Here is a 16,802-nt window from a genome sequence, read left to right as displayed (position 1 = left end):
AGGAAAAACTCTTTCATAGTCAGGGTGTCCAGACTGTGGAATAAACTCCCTTCAGTGGTGGTGCTGTCACCCACCCCGGAAATCTTCAGAAGGAGACTGGACAGTCACCTCACTATGGTTACTTGATCCCAGTTGTCTTTTCCTGCCTAGTGCAGGGAGCTGGACCCGATGATCTACAAGGTCCCTTCCAGCCCCTAACAATCTATGAATCTATGAATATGTTCTTATTGGCCAAATAGATGCCTTCTTTTTTTTTTTTCAATTCTACTAAATTCTTAACTTCCAATTGTGTGGCAGTGAGCCCGCATGATACTACTATGCTGTGTATAAACCAGCATATTTTTTCACTGTTAAATCTGATGCCTTTCAGTTTCATCGGTTCCCTGGCAAAAGTTTGAAATGCCAAACTGCACGGGGGGAAAGAACAGAAAGTTAAACTGTCTCCCTCCCTTGTGTTTCCCTCGCTATGAGAAATGGTGGGGGAGTCTTAATAAAAATGTTAAATGAATTGTAATTGTGTTGTTTCAGTTTTAGTAATCTAAATATGGTACTAGAAACTGGTGCTCTGTGCCTTTTTACAGAATGGTTTTTAGGTGGAGCCTTTTTTCTTTTGAATCCACTGACAGTGTAGGTGGTGCTACTCTAGTTTCATGCCTAATGAGGTGACTATATTATTTGGATGGAATCAGCCCTTCCTGTCAGGCTTTGCCCTGGTCCCTTGCTTGTCCATTGACCTACAGAGTCATTCTGAAGAGAAGAACACAGAGCAAGCCATTTATCCAACTGAACCTTTATAATACTGACCTCTTCTTACCAAGTTATGATCAGATCTCTCATGGCTGAGACTGCTAAATTGACATTTGTCACTGATACCAATTCAGATTGTATTTTTAAATGAATATTCAGTGCCAACAAGGAATGAACTCTTGATCTCGCTACCTTTGAAACATAAAACAGGCTTAAAACATCACTTACTTTGCAGATAATTTACAAAGTACCAGTATCATGTTGTTTTATAACAGAATGCAATGGGTAATTTTAACAAGAAAATACTTGTCCGTAAAGTTGCTAGACCTATGCGTGTTCAGGTATAAGGAATGATCTTTGCACGTGGTGGTTCCACAGCATGCATATGAATAATTCTGTATCTTGGTTACTGATGCTTGTAGTAGAGCAACTATTAAAGAACTTTATTTTGGTGTACAACATTGGTGATTAACTAGATCTGTGAAAAACTACCAAGTGAGAAATCCTTAGTATAATCCACTGAAATTGGTGCCATTTAGGTGCAACTGGGCTGTGTTGGTCTTGTAGGTTGGTTATTGTGACTCCCTGTGTGTTGACGATCTGGTGAATTTCACAGGCTAAAAACAAACTTCAGATTTCCCCTGGGACAAAGCCATTAATCTGGGATCCTACAGACCTACAAACCCATTGTCCCACTTTAAGTACCTATGAAGTATCTGAGATTAACATTTTTTTCCCTGGACAATCAGGCCTAATTCAAGTTAATTGCCATTCAAACTATGTGTGTGTAAATGACTGTCTCCTGCTTGTCTTGATGGGAATCAAAACACTTCCCATCACTGAGACTGTATTGTCAGTATGCAGACAGAATTTTATCTAGCACTGGCACAGCTCTGCTATTAAGTAGTTTACTAAGGTTTAAAGCACTAAAAGCCTGTTATAGTGAATTGAGGGTGGTTTGTGAAAAGCACGGATGGGTATTAAACTGGGATGGGATTAAACTATGAAGTTGAAACTAGGGTCATAACTTTTCTATGTGTTGCGTCCACCTCTAATAATATACATTCTTCATACATCTTTTATTTTTTCCCTTTACTTTTAAACTATTAACTCTCTCTTTTCTTCCTTTACTTGTATCTCCCTTGCTACAGTAATGTGGATACAAAGGAACTGTGTGGTAAGTACCTTTTCTTTATCTATTTTAATGCCAGTGTTTTTTCAGGATATATGAAAAGTAAAGTGAACTCTTGTATTGCTGAGGAAAAGAGGGGTCTTCTCTTCTTTGTTTGTAAAGAAACTATCTTATACAGAATAGCCAAGGTTTTGAAAAACAGGGGCTTGCTTTTACATTTCAGAATAGACAGGCAGGTTCAAAGGAGGACACCGATGATGCAGCATATCACCTGCCTGATGCAGCACAAGAGATGTTATGCTCCCCTTGTCCAGGGATTCCCTGAGCCCCTTGTTCCCGCACATTGGGTTCTGTGCTGGCCCATTCCTCATGTGGAGACATGGTCAGCATAGGCCCTGCTGTGGAATAGCAGGAAGGTGCAGGGTGGCGTAGGGGCTGGGGAATCCCTGGCACTCCCTGCCTCCATGTGGGGACCCATACTGACCCATGCTTCTGCCTGAAGCATGAGTTGGTGCAAATCCTGGCAGGGAGGTATGGGACACCAGAGATTCCCTGGCTCCTGTGCTAATCACCTCTCCTTGCCAGACTGCACACTAGCCTATGCGTCCCCCTGAAGCATTGGGTCAGCATGAATCCTGGCAGGGAAGGTGGTGGGATGAAAGAGCCAGGAAATCCCCAGCACCCTGTGTTTCTGTGCAGGGACCTATGTTGACACATGCTTCACATGGAGGCTCAAATCCCTGCATGGAGGTACAGTCAGGGATTACTCAATTCCAGTGCCTGTCCCCTGCCCCTGCCTGGATACATGCTGAACCATACCTTTGCATGAGACATGGGTTAGCGCAGGTCCCATGGAGGCCTAAGGCTATGAGGGTCCTGGTGTGGAGGCAAGGGGCAGCTGTGTTTCTCAGGTCCCCTGCCTCCATGCTGGGATCTGCATGGGATTTCCCTGGTTACAGAAATATACCTCAGGGGTACATCACTGTAACAGCCAGGGTGTGCAGAATCAGGGCTCTCAAGCCCCTAAAGTCCCTGCCTGGAGTGGCGGGGGATCATGGGCAATTTCGGGCTGCCTGCACTCTCCCACCACAAACCAAACACAGACATTGGCCACAATAAAGCAGCACATCTCCTTAGTACCTTTTGCGTGCTGCGTCAGTGGCAGGAAAAAAGGTAGAACCATTGTTTGCTTGGTATTTGTGATGCCATAAAACCATAATGGAGGCACAGAGGCAACATCAAGAATTGTCTATTTCTAACTTTAGACTCCTAGCAGTCCTGATTCCCTGAAGCCCTAATCTTTAGCTTGTAAAATCTTGGCATTTGTAAATTGAAGAAATGGGGCAGAAGGTAGGGGTAAAACCCAGAGAATTGTGCCTTTTCTTTTAAACATTATGTCAGTTTTAAATAGGAGTGTTGTATCTTGGATCCCTTTATATGAAAAGAGGCACTCACCTTATATCCCATGGTTTAGATCAGTTCAAGGGTCAGCAATGTTTTTGGCTGGAGTGCCAAAAACACCCCAGCCCTAACCCACACCTTGACTTGGCATGCTAGGGGCAGACCACAAGAGAGCCGTGAGGGGCCAATCCTTGTTGCTGGTGGTGACTGCATATGTGCTTCCAGGGGAGCAGTGCAGGAGGGACCAGAGTTGTGCTGGCCCAGGCTCCTCCCTTGCCATCTGCTCAGAGGCGTGTGTGTTGCTACTGCCACCACAGAGCCCAGCTGGGGCTGCAGAGCCTGATGCAGTTGCTTGCAGCCTACCAGCTGCAGATAACCTAGCTCTGGGTGCTGCTATCAGCCACAGAGCCTGGGCCGCTTGAAGTAGGGCTTGCAGCCTTCACGCTGCCTGCTTTAAGCAGCCTGAGCTCCATAGCCAGCAACAGGCTGCCCAGAGTCCAGGCTGGATGTGGCCTTCCAAGCAAAATGGCCTTGCGTGCCATACTCTGGCATGCGTGCTGGGGCTTGCCGACCCCTGGGTTAGTTTGTGATGTATGTGACTGCAAATGTTAGTTTTCTGTTTCTGCAGTTCTTGATGGACAACCCCCCCGCAACATTCAGATGAAAAAAAAGATGTTTATAGAGGCATAAAGAATGGAAGGCTGGGACCACTGTGTATTGAACTGAAGTGACACCAGCTGACTAGCTGTCATTGAATACATTGGCTTAGGCTCATCTGGGCCTCAAATACAGCTTGTTTTTGCTCACCCTCCTCTCATTTTAAAGTAGTGTCCTCTGACTCTCCCCAGGTTACTCAACCTTATTAGTGCATTAGTGAACTGAAAAGAGGGAGTTTTGATAACATGCCTTGGCAGTTCCAGAAGCTGTGAACTCCCAGAACTATTGTACTTGGTTTTCCATCCAGCAGTGAAGTTGGCAAAACTTTTCTCAATTTTGCCATATTTCAAATGAGTGCAGAACTGCGCACAATAAAATCTGAAATGCGGATTGTCACAGGCCAGCTGGGTACTGTGAGTATATCAATTCAGTTGCAGACTGACTAAGTACTACAACTTATATTAGCCACTGGGCTTTTTGGTTCGGGATTGAGGAGGTAATGTTGGGAGGAAAGTAATGACAAGTTTTTACTTATAAAAAAGAATGAATTTTACTTATAACAGCAAAAGATATAGTTTGCATATATGACAGTTAGTAAAAAGGTTAAGTTAATAAACAGATAACATAATACTACAAGTTAAAATTGGCAGTGATAATAAAAATAGACAGAAATCAACCAACAGTTTTCACTTGGTTAGTAACTTATTAATAGTTCCTCAGTGTCAAGTACACATCAAGTTGATTTAGTGAAGTCAGGCATTGCCAATTTACGCTATCGGAGGGCAGTATTGGGAGAAGGTCCCTCAGTTAAGATCTGATCCTTGCTCACACAGGGAGTAAGAGATCTGGGGCCATGGGACAGCAATGACCCTTCTGTTCTGTTCTTTCTGCAGGTCACTTAATGTGTGTGTTCTTTTATATCTTGTCTATGCTAATTTGTTGGCTTTTTAGCCACTCATAATCTTATTCTGTAGCTGTTATTCTATAGGGTTAAAAGGAGTTAGAAAGCATTATAATAAGTTACTGCCTAACCTTGTCTGAGATTAAAACATCCCCACCCAAGTTCAACCCACTATGTTAATTATACCTTGTGGTTAGATCCGTTAAATTTTACTGACTTTAAGCAAAAAGTATTAAATCAGCTAGGTTTGCAGTTTTATTTTTTAGTTCTGCTTTTTAAAACTCATGCTGTCTCAAAACTAGTGCAAACAGCTATATATCATTCTTACGGGTTATACTCCAGACAGATAGGAAACAGTTTCATAAGCTTTATTTCAAATATCTTCAAAAAGCATTTTCTTTTTGCTATAAGTTGCTTGTTAACCCTTCTGGTTCTGGCCATCACAGCAGATAAAGCTCACTAAGAACTAGTGGGTTAATTCCAGACAATATCTTACTTCCAGGCTTTGCTCTTAGGTTCAATTGACCAGTATTGCGGTATAATAATCAGATAATGTCTTTAGGAAAAGCTTCATGTTTCATGGCAAGCAGCCTAATGTTCATAATCAAATATACACCCTCCTGACTGTTCAGAGAAATTTAGAGACAGAAAAAAATTTATAAAAACATTTTATCCAACACCTCATCCAAAAGAGAAAATATTCCTACTGAAGAATTTTGAGTGCTGTGTCTAGATTTTAAAGTGACTTGTGAATCTTCCTTAGGGAGAATTTTTTTCCTGATGTTAAGATTTGAGGTGAAGGAAAGAGGCCTTTTTTACAGGGGGAAAGGTGTCACGGAGCGGGGACCTAGGAGTGGCCGTGACCTCTCCTAGCGCCGCCTACCGTGCCAAGTGGGGTGTCCATGCACCCTCGTTCTCGCCCACCACATCTTTGATGACAAGAGTATTAAGGGAGGCTGCCTTTTCAACCCCTGTGGACACGGTACCCTGATGTATCCCAGTTTGTCTCCCATCTTGGTGGACTCCATGAATTAAAGTCTCAAGGACTACATGTGGCTCCTACCACCCCTAATACCACGCCGCAAGCCTCTCAGATGTACCGGCTGTTGTCTAGTCAATTACTGTTGCCCACACCCTCGCGGATGCTCCCAGGCCTCTTTAGGCCAAGCCCATACCAGGCCCTTTGTGCTCGTGCGCCCCCCCCCCAGGGCCCCCTTTGCGCTCACCCATACCGGGGCCTTGTCCCGCGATTCCCGCAATTGAGGCTCAGGTGGCCGTAGCCATGCCTGGCCCCCAAATTCCCCTCTTGGGGCTCCTCGTCCTATGCGCCCTCCCTGGGGCTCCTCACAATTGGGGCTCAGGTGGCCATAGCCATGCCTGGCCCCTAAATCCCCTCCTCGGGTCTACAATTTCTATACAGCTCAGGCAGCCTCAGTCTTACCTGGCCATCCAATGCCAGGGTCCCCACACCACTGTGGAACCCCTAATGAGGCCTCCTCCAACCCCTATTAGCCTCACCCCTATTAGTCCTCCAGTGTAACAACAAAGCAAAACCATAAGCCAATCGGCTACAACTCAAACTAAGCCTCCTGGCAAAAATGTAAACCTCTATGCTACCTGGCTAATCATTACTCAGATCCCTACCAGGGCTTTCTCCTCCCAGTATCCTCAAGCTGAAGCTGTTCAGGCCATCCAGCTTCTTTAGGCTGCAGTGCTCCAGCAGAGCTCCTTCACCCTTTGACGTTAGCAGAGAACTGCCTGCTTGGCCTCAGCCTAGGCTGTTTATATGGGCCAGGCCCTGCCCTCTTCTGGTCAACTGACCGAACTGCAGTTGCCCCGGCAACCAGCACCTGTAACTTTTCTCTAGGAGCAGGGCACTTCAATGTCCTGCGAAAGGAGGGCATGATTTATTTTGGGTTTGTTTTGTTTTTAATGACACAGAAAAGCACTTGCCAGTCACATTCTTCTTTCCAACTTCAAAGGGGCACAGGTTATCTTTGCTGTTGAATTTATACATTTTGCAATCCAGCTCCTAGAGGCCAGTCAGGCCCTGATGAACATTAGTATGTTTGCTGGTATGTTTATGCTGAGCTCAGAGTAGCTAGGGTTTCATCCTGAATATCTTTGAAGGCCTCTGTATCTTTACTACAGCCAGTTGTAGTAGTTCAGTAAAGGTGCATATTAACTTAGTGATGTTTCTTTGTGTGTGTGCTGCTATAACTGGTCCTTAAAAACCTCTGAGTAGGAAACTTTATGCTGTTGACCATAGTATAGAATGGAGGTTGCACGTTCCTGATTTCCTGCTGCATGGTTTTATTATTTAGCACAGGGAAGTAGCATTGAATAAGCCCATAATTATAGCTTGAGATTTAATAGGGGGAACACTAATACATAAACTAGATTTTTTTTAATAACTTACTATGCTCCAATTTCTAGTCCTAAACTAGTCAGCTGGCTCCATTTGCTGAAATCTGACACACGAGAAATTGAGTCTTGTTTGACAATGACATTTACTTCATTCCTTTTTTGATGAAACCTCCTTGTCTACCATGCCAACCCAATAAACTAGTAACTGCATGTCAAGGTATAAACTTCACATGAAAATACAACCGAACTATTATGATTGTTTGATACCTTTCTTTTCTTTTTCTGACAAACTCATAAAAAAAAATTATACTGCTGTTGTCCAGAGTGAGCTCATATTACTTTGGGAACAATGAATATATGGGATTGATCCATAATCTCTGTAATTAAAATACATGACAAAAAAGAGCTGTAGGTATCTGCTTATGGATGGGTAATTACCAGTATTCACATAAAGATTGTTTTCCTGCACTTTGCTGTGCAAGCTGATATGTAGGTTTTGTGGCTAGCAACCATATCAATTGTATATTACATGGGGGCATACAGTGTTAAAGTACGCCCCCCTGTAAACAATAGAGTTTTTGTCCCTGACATTTTTGAATCACATGAAAACATTTTACTTTAACATCTCTAAAGTAGACTTCCTCTACCTTCTTTCTGAAAAGCAGCTCTATACAGTGATTTATTTTTTCATTTTCATGTGAAAAAATAATCTGCTGCTGCCAAGAATTAGCCATTTGGCATATCTATGGGTCAGTGATGAGGTACAAGAAATCATACTGGAGTCTCGCTTTGCTGTCATTCCTGTGGCTGCCAATATCTTCGTCTCGCAAGCCACTTGGAAACATTCTCAGGCTGTAAATAAATATATGCAGTTTTAATTAATTATGTTTTAATTCAAAAGAAACTAATTAATGGAATTGTCTCCTGAAGTTTATTTTTAGCTGACTTTGATGGAGATGTGATGCCAATTATGAATTTTCACTAATGCTCGGCAATGCATTTTAATTCTAGTTTATATTAATTACACATAAATTCATTAACTTAGTTTCTAGATTCCAAACTCTTACTGTAGAACTGTGATGCTGCCACCCATAATTTGTCATCATTTCTGTTTTATAAATGTGTAATTTCTGTAGATAACAAATTTTCTCATGAAAGTTTCTCAGGGGTGTCATTTGTCTTAGAATAATAGTCTGCATGTGAGCACAACAACAAAACAACTGAGGCTTAGATCTGGTGTACTCAAATGGAAATGAGCTGTGTAATTCCATCCTATGCCATAGTGAATGTTTGCCCATGTCTGAAAATCATGGTACAGATTGACATAAGTCATCACCTGTCATGTGAAAGTCTAGGTTAAAAAGTAAAATCAAAGGGGCAGTTAAGCCATACACACATTCAGTACTGCCAAGTCCCACATTTCTTCAGCATGGAAGCTGTTAGTTTGTTCTTTAGGAGAAAATACAGTGTTAAAAGAAAATACAGAAATAAGTTTTGTACTAATTGCACTTATGTCTTTCTCAAATATGTACTTCAGTTCTTCTTCTTAAACTTTTCTCTTCATCAAAAATGATCTTGTAACCCTGAACAGACCTGGAGCATTAAGTTTCCTGTATTCTTCCCTTTGTCCCATATTGTTTCTCCAGATTATTTTGCTGATCATATGGGAGATTATGAAGATGTTTTGGCTTCATTGGAAACCCTTAACCTCTCCATTTTGAAAGCCATGGACTATACCAAGAGGGTGAGTTACCGTCTTTTTTGTTATAGCTTATGTCATGCAAGTAAATCTACATAAGTGCTTTCATCTGCCTTCTTTGGCCCTGTGGGAGGAGGGCTAACACTTTTTCTGACTCATTTTACTTAAAGCGATAGAGGTGACAGCACCTGAAACAACAACATCAGAAAGAATAACGTGCTTCTGAAGTGGTCATGGGAGAAATAAGTGTAACTTCACTGTTAAGCTAAGTAAGGAATTTGAGAGGCAAAATCTTACCTTTAAAACCCAGGGGATAAAATGACGTGGTTGTTAATGCATACTAACTTCAAAAAGTTGGTAAGAAATAATGAAACAGTTCAGGCTGTTCTTACAATGGAGTCGTATCTTGCGTGCATTTAACTTACACCAATTCAGCTATATGTGCTCAGCTGCTGGGGCTGGCTGCCGGCCAGGGCATGGCGCATAGTGCAGCGCCACGTGGTACTGCCTGCACGCACTGGCATGACTGTGGGGCAGCAGCTCGCTCACACTCAGCTGACTGCCCTGGCAGGATGAAGCGGTGGAGGACGAGAGGGGCGAGGAGTGCATGCAGAAGGCGCAGCTGTTGCACTGCAAGCACGGGCTGTGCAGTGCCGCACCCACCTTGTCTGGGCCTGGCGGCAGCTGCTCACCACAAGAGCTGGGCAGGAAAGGCAATTTAAGGGATTTTCAACTATATGTGATTTTCGCCTTACATGCTGACTTCAGAATGCAACTCCTGGGTAAGATGCGACTCTGCTGTATTTCACTAATCTCTTTATTTAAAAAATGTCTGTTTTAGACATAGCCATTTAATGTCTTTCTACAAAGTGCCTATTCCTTAGGGAGGTTAGGAGAAGCTAAAAATGTCTACCTAATCTAAGGTAAGTTGGGATGGTGGGGGCGAGAAGTGGGGGCTTGGAGAAACTAGGGAGGTAGCCAGGCTCAGGAGGGGCTGGTGGCATCTGTGGGAAGGGTTGGTGGGTTCCAAGCAGGTTTGGCTCAATCAGGGGGGCTTGGAGGAACCACAGGGAGGCTTGGGGTCTTTTTTACCTGACTCCCAGGACCAGGGGCTATTTTTATCCCCCTGACCCCCCACCCCCAGAGTGAACCAACTCCCTCCATCCTTCCTGCCCCTCTCCCCACTCCAACTTATTTCCTCAGCTCCTGGCATTGGTGAATGCTGGTAAAACCAGCACTAGGAGGTATTTGTGGGATGGGGTGTTTGGCCAGCTCGATGGGTAAGAGTGGGGGGGGTAGAGCGGGGTCTGACTGTTTTGCAGGAGACAGCATTGTCCATTTGGGGGCAGGGGGAGGGAGGGGCTGGGGAAGCAGGGAGTGCGGGGTGCTAAAAATAGCCCAGGACTAGGGAAGGGATAGGAAAAGAGCAGCCCCAGGGCTGAGGCCAGTGCCTGGGCTTTCCCAGCCCTGGGGCTGTTCTGGGAACTATACAGAAGTTCAGGACAGTTAAATCAGTCTAAAAATGGCCAACGTGATCTAACTTAGGTGTGCATTGGAGGTAGTGTTGACTTAGATCAGCTGCCATTTTTGGACCAATCCAACTATCTTGAACATGTGTATGGTTCTCACTTAGATCCACCTAACCAGAGATCTAAGTGTAAATTCTGCATCAGGGCAAACTAACCTCTCCAGACATCTGTATGTACCCTATAAGACGCTTCATATGATAGCCTATACTGAAAACAAATACATTTGTAAAAATCATTATTTTTTATTCTAAAATGGCTAAAGCATCAGCATTTTAGGCATCAGTATAAAAAAAACAAACAAATTATCTTAATCAGATATGTGGATATTGGTTTATGTATAATCAATGAAGCAATCTTTGTTTTTTCTGTTGTCTTTAAACTAGAAAAAAATGTAAATTCTTCAGAAAGTGAAAAATTCTCTCAGCATCTTAAAGGCTGAGAATTCTACAGGACTTGAAATATTAATATGTTGATCTTATCCAAGTGGATTTTTCCCTTTTGCTCCATTCAAGCACTTTGGTTCATTGTAGCCAACATAAGCTATAGCAGAGAAAACCACATGAATAATAAAAAGGTTACATATGATACCTCAACTGCAATGCAAACTTGATGTCAATGAAGCAAATAATTGGGAAGGGCTCTTTCTTAGTTAGCAATATCATCTGGATCTTGGCAATAACATGATGATGGTAGACATTTCCTATTAATGCCTGATAAACCTTAAAAGTTCAAGGACAGTTTATTAAATCAAGGTGAAAATAATATGTGAAGTGAATAATGGCATAAGGATTTTGTAGTATACAGTTGTACCTGCTCAGCAATTTTATAAGCCAGAAAGTATTTGAAGGATCTCAGCTGAGTCATGAGTTGTACTGTTTTTATTTATAGTTCCTGGTGCAGTTCTACCAGTGGTTCAGGTATTTAGATGCCTATGATAGGATTTTCAGGAGGTCTCAGAATTGGCCTAATTCTTTTTTATCGAAGTAAACTTGGAGCAGGTTTGCACTGACTTTGAGAGCCTTTGAGAATCTCATGCCTATATCCCATCTCTTAAACTTTCAGTTAAGTACACCTTCCAAATTAGAAGCCATATTGAGGTTCTTTCAAAAATATAGCAACATATTTTCAGTATATAATAAATACCACAGGGCTTTTTGTTCAAAAACAGTTAAGTGGTTGGGGAAATAAAGTACCATTTATGTGTGCATTTAGCAAAACTGCATTCAGAAAAGCAGTTCTGCATGTCTGCATAAGTATGCATTTTTATGTATGCAAATGGGTCTCTACTTTTTCCAAATATGATGCACAATACCTTAATAAACCAATTAGTAAATAATGGACCATTAACAATTGTATCAAATCTAAAGGCTTACAAACTTTATAAATAAATATCTGGAAAACCCAACTGAATGAATGCCCCAGAGAAATATTTTGCCAGAGAAGCGAGTCATTCATTGGCATATTTCCATGTAGTCGATAAATAGATTTACATTTGATATTCCATTTTAATCAATTCCCTTGTGTTCTTTATAAATAATGTAATAAACCAGACCTGACTTATTATCCATAATATTTTAAAAAATCGTTAATCCTCCTACAATTACAAACTTCCCTTCCTGCACTGTACATTTATTACATACATTTCATCAAGAGAAAAAATAGTCTGTCTTTTGCTCTGATAAGGAGCTGTTCAGTCTGCTGAAAGCTGAGCAAAATAAAGAGGTTCTCACCATTTATTAAGTCTCCTCACTCATTCACAGACTGAATTCCAGTTCTCTTTGGCATAGTCCAAGTCAAAATCTTCTTTTCATTTGCTTCTGAAGTTAAGGAAATTTGAATAATTTAATGTTACAGGTTTAGTAACAGTAGGAAGCTTTAGGAACTGGACTAGGTCAGAAAACATCTAAATTTTATTCTCTTCTCTGGCTATTAGTTAAACGTCCTGGTGTATTTAATTTAACCTCAGGATGTTTTTTATGTACTGGGGAAGAGCACTGTATGAAAACTGAATAAAGTGTTCAAAGTATTAATATTTTGCTATTTTAAACTGATGATTTAACCTTTCAGTCAACACTGGCTAAATACTTGAGGGTTCTTTTTAAATTAATATCTCTAACTAATAAAGCCATATGTATAATGAAAAATGTCAGAAAGATTCTAATTTTTTTAGATTATTTTTTTTCTGTTCATGCCTCCCTTATATTTGTGCTATCCAAATATTACTGCAAGCAAGTTTGCCAACAGAAATGTTTGATGAAACGCATCTTAAGGGAATGTTAAAGTACTCATGGAAATAAATATTTTCAGATTAATAATTCATTTTATCTAGGTACTGATGGTCCTCATTACAACAGTAATCTGAATACATGATCAGAATTTATAGATTTACCCTTCTGATACTTTGTAAGGAAAGGATACATCATTCCTGTTATTGGATGAGGACAAAAGCACATAGAGATAAATTAATTCTACAAGCAGAACCAGGGTATTCCTCCAGATGTCCCAATTCTCAGATGCATTATTTTAACCACAAGACCATCTTTGTTCTTTTTGCAAATATTCCTACCAGAAACCCAATGTCTAATAGTTTTGCTCATTCAGTCAGGTCACATGAGATGTTTCTCTTCATAGTGTGTCCAGTCATCACTTCATGATCTGTTCATAGATTATTAGAACGGCTGACAAGCAAACAAATCTATCAAGAGTCCTTCACAAACAATTTGGCAAATCATGAATGAATTCACAGGAGAACATGAGCTCCCTATAGAGAAGCTGTAACTAGAGAGGTGCAAAATGCATCAATAAATGTTTCATAAAAGCATTCTTCTGGCTGTAGCAAACTGGTGTAAGAATCCAGAAACAAAGTTGTTTTCTACAGAGGAAAAAAACTTACTCTGCAGTTTTCAAACAGGTTTGTTTTGCGAGTTGATTGGAAGTTTTCCCAGTAATCAAACCTAGCAACAGGAATTTTCTTCCTTTTGTCACTTTTTAGGTTTTGAATGCATAGAATCATAAGAAATTAGGGTTGGAAGGGACCTCAAGAGGTCATCTTTAACCTGCTTTGAACAGTTTAACCCCCTGTTCAAACAGGACCATCCCCAACTAGATCATTCCAGCCAGGGCTTTATTTAGCCAAGCCTTAAAAACCTCTGAGGATGGAGATTCCATCACCTCTCTAGTTAACCCATATTCCAGTGCTTCACCATTCTCTGAGTGACAGAGTTTTTCATAATATCCAACCTAAACTTCCCTTGCTGCAATCTGAGACCGGTCATTGGTCCTTGTTCTGTCATCTGCCTCCTCTTTGGAAACACCCTTCAGGTAGTGAAAGGCTGTTATCAAATCCCCCTCTCAGTCTTCTCTTCTGCAGACTAAACAAGCCCAGTTCCTTCAGCCTCTCCTCAGAAGTCATGTATGTCAGGTCCCTCATCATTTTTGTTGCCCTCTGCTGGATACTCTCTAACTTGTCCGCATACTTTCTATAGTGGGGTGGGGGCAAAACTGGACACAGAACTCCAGATGTGGCCTCACTAGTACAGAATAGCAGGGAATAATTACTTCCCTCAATCTGCTGGCAACATTCCTAATAGGCCGTTAGCCTTCTTGGCAACAAGTGCACACTGTTAACTCACTGAGATCTTTTGTGGCCCAATTCTCCAATGTGTCTCACCATTCTGAATCCTAGCCCTACCCTCCAGCATATCTACTACACCCTTAGTTTGGTGTCATCCATGAACTTGTTTATGGTGCACTCCATCCCATATTCCAGATTATTAATGAAGATATTGAACAAAACCAGACCCAGGACTAATGCCTGGGGCACTCCACTTGATATTGGCTGCCAACTAGATAGCGAGCCATTGATCGCTATCCATTGAGCATAACGATCCAGCCAGCTTTCTGTCTACCTTACAGTCCATCCATCCAACCAACCCATACTTCCTCAGTTGCTTGCAGAAATGCTGTGGGAGACTGCATCAAAAGCCTAGCTAAAGTCAAAGTATATCACATCCACTGCTTTCCCTATATCCACAGAGCCAGTATGTATGGGTGCTTTTACATATTTTTAGCCACTACTTTTTCTGGTTTTACCTAGCATAATCAGTAGAATCATCAGAGCATGACTGTTCACAGGCTCTGCAGAGCTGGTTGGGTTTGGCACAGGCACAGGGGTCATCTGTAAGTCCCCTACTTCTGCAGTGTAAGCCAGCCCTAGAAAACTTCTAACTCCTTTAAGTCCTTAAAATAGGGCTTGTATGGGACTTCAGGGATACACAAGCAGTTGATTTTCCTGTGTACAAACATGGGGTGAGTGTAGTGGTACTCTCAGAACAGAAGAAATAATGACATAATGAAAACTACCTTTGAGATAAGTATGAAATTGGAGTCAGATTTCTAGAGCAAGCTGGTTCAAATAAAATTTGGATATATCCACATTTTGAATCCTTAATATAAACCAAAACTTGCATGATTTCTCAGAGAAGCACTGATTACAAAATGTTCGTTACACACTCCCAGAACAGACAGGGCACCGCTACTATGTAATAAAAAAATATAAAGCAATTCCATCATCCAGTTCTCAACTCCTTTACATAATGGAACAAATTCATCCAATTCAAACTTTCTCACTTAACATAGTGAGAATGCTTTTTACATTTGCTGATGACAAGAGCTCAGAGGGGTTCCTTTGGTGGACAGGATCAGAATTTTAAATTATCTTGAAAAGGTAGAGAAATTATCTGAAGTAAATAGATTGCAGTTCCATAAGGACAAGTGCAAAGTACTATTGTATTGTAGAAATAATCAAGTGTACAAAGCCAAGATATGAGTGGCTGGGTAAGGCAGCAGTTCTGAAGACAAACAGGGCCATGGTGGGTCACAAACTGAACATGAATCAGCTGCATCCTACTTCTGTGGAAAAAAGCAAATTCCACATGGAGCTGTATTAACAGGGAATATCATGTAACATGAGTTAGATAATCCTTTCACTCTGCTCAATGCTGGAAAGGCCTCAGTTGGAGTACTGTATCCAGTTTTGGGCACTGCTTCTGAAAAGTCAGGGACCAATTGGAGAGAGTCCAGATGAGCTTAGCAAACATGGTTAGAGTTCTGGAAAAGATGACTGATGAGGAAATATTGAAATAATTGTGTTTGTTTAGTTTAGAGAAGAGAAGAACAAATGGAAACATAACAGCATTCAAATATGTGATAAGTATCTGCAAAGTAGGTAATAAATTATTCTCCTTATCCTTTGGAATAGGACAAGAAATAGTAGACTTAGGGTGCCTATACATGAGCAAGGAGGCTGCTCTGACGTGCTGTTATTCTAGCATATCAGAGCAGACTCTATTAATCAAGTGTGCTGGAGCATGGCAATTACCATGCTCCAGCAGCCTTCCGCATTCAATGAGCTTCAGATAAAGCATCCCCAGCAGGGATGCTGATACATGAGATGCTCCAGGTGTTTTATTTAGAGTGGCTCCCTCCCTCTCGCCTCCCCTCCCACCCAACACACACACATTCCCAGACCATGTGTATAAATGCCCTTAAATTTCAGCAAGGTACCTTTCCATTAGACATTAGGAAAAACTAAAGATAATTAAGCAATGGAGTAGATTTGTCTGGAGGTGGCAGAATCTGCATCTCTAGAGATTCCTAAGAACATTTTAGATAAATGTTTGTCAGGGATTTGAAGACCAGTTGTTTTCATCTCATGTACAGAAGATTTGGTCCATTATGTAAAGGAGCCCAAGTCAACACTAAGGTCTGTTAATATGTCTGTTACCAGGAGAAAATTATTTAGGAATCAGATCAGAGAACTTCCTTTTTTCACCAGCATTGACCTAATATCTAGACTTTGAGGGGAAGCCTCACTTTTCTCCATCTAAGAGAGCCATCAAAAGTCATTGTTCGCTCCTCCTCAGTCCACATAATTGTTAGGTGCTATCTTAGATTCCAAGTCAGTACAGGCACAGGCCTTCTAAGTAGGTTTTGGTTCATGACATTCATGATCTCAAAAGTCAGGGAAAGTCCAACAAAGCAACAATCTTGTGCTGTTTGGCTGCATAGTGTTTTGTACTTATGCGACTCCCTTAGCCAAGGAGGTCTACATAGCTACTTACCAGATACTGTCTGGACATTTATAGTCTCACAGTCCCAAATTCTACCTCATCTTTTTTGCCCAGTACATATGTGGTACTGAACAAAGGGAAGCAGGGCTAACCCAACCCTTCTTGCAGATTGTCCAGGTGAAACACCCAGTGCTATATATTCAATGTACTGCAGATTAGAAGGCCTGCCCCTCCCTCCACAAATCAAGGCTTACTCAGTGAATGCTCAGGCAACTTCTGCAGCTCCTAAACCAGGAAT

General features: G+C 41.5%; 1 protein-coding gene across 10 annotated transcripts in view; it reads left to right on the top strand.

The window, feature by feature from the left end:
* The window catches only part of NECAB2 (N-terminal EF-hand calcium binding protein 2), a 403,696-nt gene that overhangs the window by 167,483 nt on the left and 219,411 nt on the right, over nucleotides 1-16,802 (top strand). For 9 of the 10 annotated variants that reach the window (XR_016444201.1, XR_016444200.1, XR_016444199.1 and 6 more), the window contains exons 4-5: nucleotides 1,899-1,924; nucleotides 8,852-8,949. Coding sequence is in view for 6 of the 10 variants with exons in the window: in XM_090062952.1 (XP_089919078.1) it covers nucleotides 1,899-1,924; nucleotides 8,852-8,949 (124 nt within the window). In the remaining 4 variants the exon portion in view is untranslated. The remainder of the gene's footprint in view (nucleotides 1-1,898; nucleotides 1,925-8,851; nucleotides 8,950-16,802) is intronic. The other variant, XM_090062956.1, reaches the window with a different exon arrangement.

Source organism: Crocodylus siamensis, chromosome 9 (genome assembly GCF_052110815.1).
Source record: "Crocodylus siamensis isolate JL-2025a chromosome 9, ASM5211081v1, whole genome shotgun sequence".
Lineage (NCBI taxonomy): Eukaryota > Metazoa > Chordata > Crocodylia > Crocodylidae > Crocodylus > Crocodylus siamensis.
The sequence above is the reverse complement of the archived record's forward strand: the minus strand, read 5'-3'. Positions and strand labels throughout refer to the sequence as shown.